At 43.2% G+C, this 3,372-nt stretch overlaps 1 protein-coding gene across 1 annotated transcript; it reads right to left on the reverse strand.

Annotated features, from left to right (window-relative positions):
• Window positions 1-263: 263 nt before the first annotated feature.
• LOC108527734 (calcyclin-binding protein-like) lies at window positions 264-1,137 on the reverse strand. Its single transcript, XM_017869180.1, is given in 3 exon segments — window positions 264-1,043; window positions 1,046-1,082; window positions 1,084-1,137. Coding segments are annotated over 3 exon segments (684 nt in total). The 3' UTR covers window positions 264-450.
• Between the last annotated feature and the right edge of the window lie 2,235 nt (window positions 1,138-3,372).

Consider the following 3,372-nt stretch of genomic DNA (forward strand, 5'->3'; position numbering starts at 1 on the left):
TGGTCTCAAACCTCTGACCTCAGGTGATCCACCCGCCTCAGCCTCCCAAAGTGCTGGGATTACAGGCGTGAGCCACCGCGCCTGGCCTCCATAAATTTATACTAATAACATTTATTTAAGTTTAACAATAAAAAAAGAAATTGTGATCAATAAATTTTATCAAACTTTTTTTTATTGGGCAAGACTTGCTCTTTATGTTTCACATGAGAATGCAATTATAACCCTTCCTTGAACAAAATGACCAGGATACTAATAAAACCATGTTTGCAGGAGTGTTTAATAAGCATATTTTATTTAAATAAATCCTCCAGTAGGAAATGGAGAATTCACTGCCTTTACTTAGAAGGCTATGTAAATAGCTATCTGTCAAATTTATATATGCAGCTCACCAATATTCCCTTACTGGAAACATCAGTATTTCCACATCACATCACAGTTCCCAAAAGGACCTTAAAGTCTCAAAACTCCTTTGGCTTGCTTCTCTCTTGATTCCACCCAGTCTTTATTAATGGTTCTCTTTATATCATCATCTCCATCTTCATAAATTTTCTTTAGAACATTCATCAATCCCTCACTAGGATCTGTTTCAGTGTCATAGGAGGGCTTCTCTTTTTCTTTGCACTCTTTTTCAACGTGGGTCAGGTAATCCCACCTTGTGTTTTCCACTTTCTTTCTACACAATATAAGAACTGTATCTGTCTTGACTTTTTTTGAACTGCCTTCCACAGAGATGGGTTTCAAGAGATTGTTCACAATCATGGAGTAACTCTTCCCATTTAGATTCTTTACCAAAAGATCAAATGACCTCTCTGTGAAATGCACCTGCACATTCTCAGTGGGAACTTGATGCACTCCACTTAAGGTAATGTAGATTTTCACACACTTATCTGACTGATCCCATCCATAATTACTGCTTTTCACCTTATAGCCCGTTGTAATGGGAGCAACCACAGCAGCTGGTTTTTCATTATCAAGAAGTTCCGCTTTCTTCTGTGATTTCTGTTGCATCTTGTTCTTGATTTCCGTCTCAATCTTGGATTTTCAGCTGTAAGGGCATCACGTACTCTTTTCCTAGTAGCCTTTTTCCAGCAACACCTTTACCTCTTCTAGATCTTTCTGTAGCTCTTCTGAAGCCATGGGGGCTGGATCAGGCCAAAGGCCCGAGCTGCAGTCGCGCTGAGGAGGGAACAGGAAACGCCGCGCCTAGCCGTCAAACTGAGCCCAGACGTCCACCCGCAGGAGTCGCGGCGCTGCAGCCTGCGCCTATCAAACGTTTTATTTCTGTATTATATATATATAAAAGAATCATTCGTGCAAATAATATTATATTCTAAATGCAATTAATCTGCAAATGATACATCTAGAGAGAACATGAAACTTGTTCCAGAACAGTCATTTAAAGCCAAAACAAAAGGTTTAAAGTTAGGTAAGGAATGCACTTTGGTGAACATGTAGTGATCCGTTCACCCACAGGTTCAATAAAATGGTTAAGTGGTCAGCAATTGGGCTAATTCACACTGGTGATTGCCTGGGAGAAGGAAGGCTGAAGAGTTCAATTTAGATAAAGAAACAAACTCTTCCTCTGGGACAACTTGAACGTAAAGACTGCACCACACATTTTTGAGTAATAGAAATAGCAAAGATGTATGTATCTCTTGTCCTTATCTTTTAAGGAAAGCTGAGCAAATGGTACAATCTTGAGGAACAGAGTAAGTGTCAACGAACTACGTTGTTTCCAAAATGACCTGGGAACAAGAGTCAGCGTCTGCAGTAGAGCTCTTCAAAGCCTGGGAGAAACCCTGGAGCCCAGGTATCAAAATCACACCCACGACAGAGTTGATTTGTTTCTTTGATGTCCCTGATGTTGTTCATGCAGAATTCACTCCTTGAGGTCAAAAAGTTCATCAAACTTCTGTAGAAATTCCAAAGTATTTGATAGATTCTCAGCATTGCAAAAAGAGAAAATTCCAGTTTAAGGCTCCAAACCAAAGTGTACCTCTGTGAAGTACTCTTGAAAAACAGCAACAGTGAGTGCTTCTGACAAGACACTCTCCTTGACCAAACTTTGGTGAGAGTCCTCTGAGCCTTTGGATTTCTGTGTCTGTCTTTGCATCACCTAATTTTAGCAAAACTTCTGCTGCGTCAGTTAAGCAAGAATCCCTCTATATCTGATCAAATTTCTCATCGCCACCTCCATCACCAGGTGGTGTCTGATTACCTGGAAGGAGGGATTCTGTCGAATTGGTTTAGCCAGAATCCCCCGACTGCTGATGCTTCTTCCTAGGAATTTTTCATCCCCTGATCTCCACCCTACTCCTTGGCTATGAATCCCCCACGCTGTGTTCAGAATGGAGGCCTGTTCTGTACTGAAGTCTTTCCCCCTATTGCAATAGTTTCTCATTAAAATCTGTTTCCGCCAGGCATGGTGGCTCATGCCTGTAATCCCAGCACTTTGGGAGGCCTAGGTGGGCAGATCTTCTGAGGCCAAGAGTTCGAGACCAGCCTGGTCAACATGGTGAAATCCCCTCTCTACTAAAATTACAAAAATTAGTTGGGCATGGTGGCAGGTGCCTGTAATCCCAGCTACTCAGGAGGCTGAGGCAGGAGAATTGTGGGAAGCCAGGAGGTGGAGGTTGCAGTGAGCTGAGATTGTGCCACTGCACTCCAGCCTGGGTGACAGAGCAAGACTCTGTCTCGAAAATAAAAATAAATAAAATCTGTTGGTCAGGCACGGTGGCTCACGCCTGTAATCCCAGCACTTTGGGAGGCCAAGGCAGGCAGATCACCTGAGGTCAGGAGTTTGAGACTAGCCTGGCCAGCATGGTGAAAGCCAGTCTCTACTAAAAATACAAAAATTTGCCAGGCATGGTGGCAGGTGCCTGTAATCCCAGCTACTCAGGAAGCTGAGGCAGCAGAATCGCTTGAACCTAGAAGGCAGAGGTTGCAGCGAACGAGATCGCACCATTGCACTCCAGCCCACACAACAGAGTGAGACTCAGTCTCAAAAATAAGAAAATAAATAAAATAAAATCTGTTTCATTCCGTTACTGTCTGGCTCTGGTTTTTCCTTAACCCTTCCCAGCCTGATCACTCACCTCTTCCTCAGTCTTGGCTCCCAACTACTAACTGTTCCTCAAAATCAAATACACCCTTGGAAAATGAAGATTCTCCACCATTAAAGATGGATGAGGCTGGGAGCGGAGGCTCACACCTGTAATCCCAGCATTTTGGGAGGCCAAGGCGGGTGGATCACCTGAATTTAGGAGTTTGAGAATAGTCTGGCCAACATGGTGAAACCACGTCTCTACCAAAAAAAAAAAAAATTACCCGGTCATGTTGGCAGGTGCCTGTAATCCCAGCTACTTGGGAGGC

This window comes from Rhinopithecus bieti, unplaced genomic scaffold (assembly GCF_001698545.2).
Source record: "Rhinopithecus bieti isolate Rb0 unplaced genomic scaffold, ASM169854v2 scaffold_3043, whole genome shotgun sequence".
NCBI classification, from domain to species: domain Eukaryota; kingdom Metazoa; phylum Chordata; class Mammalia; order Primates; family Cercopithecidae; genus Rhinopithecus; species Rhinopithecus bieti.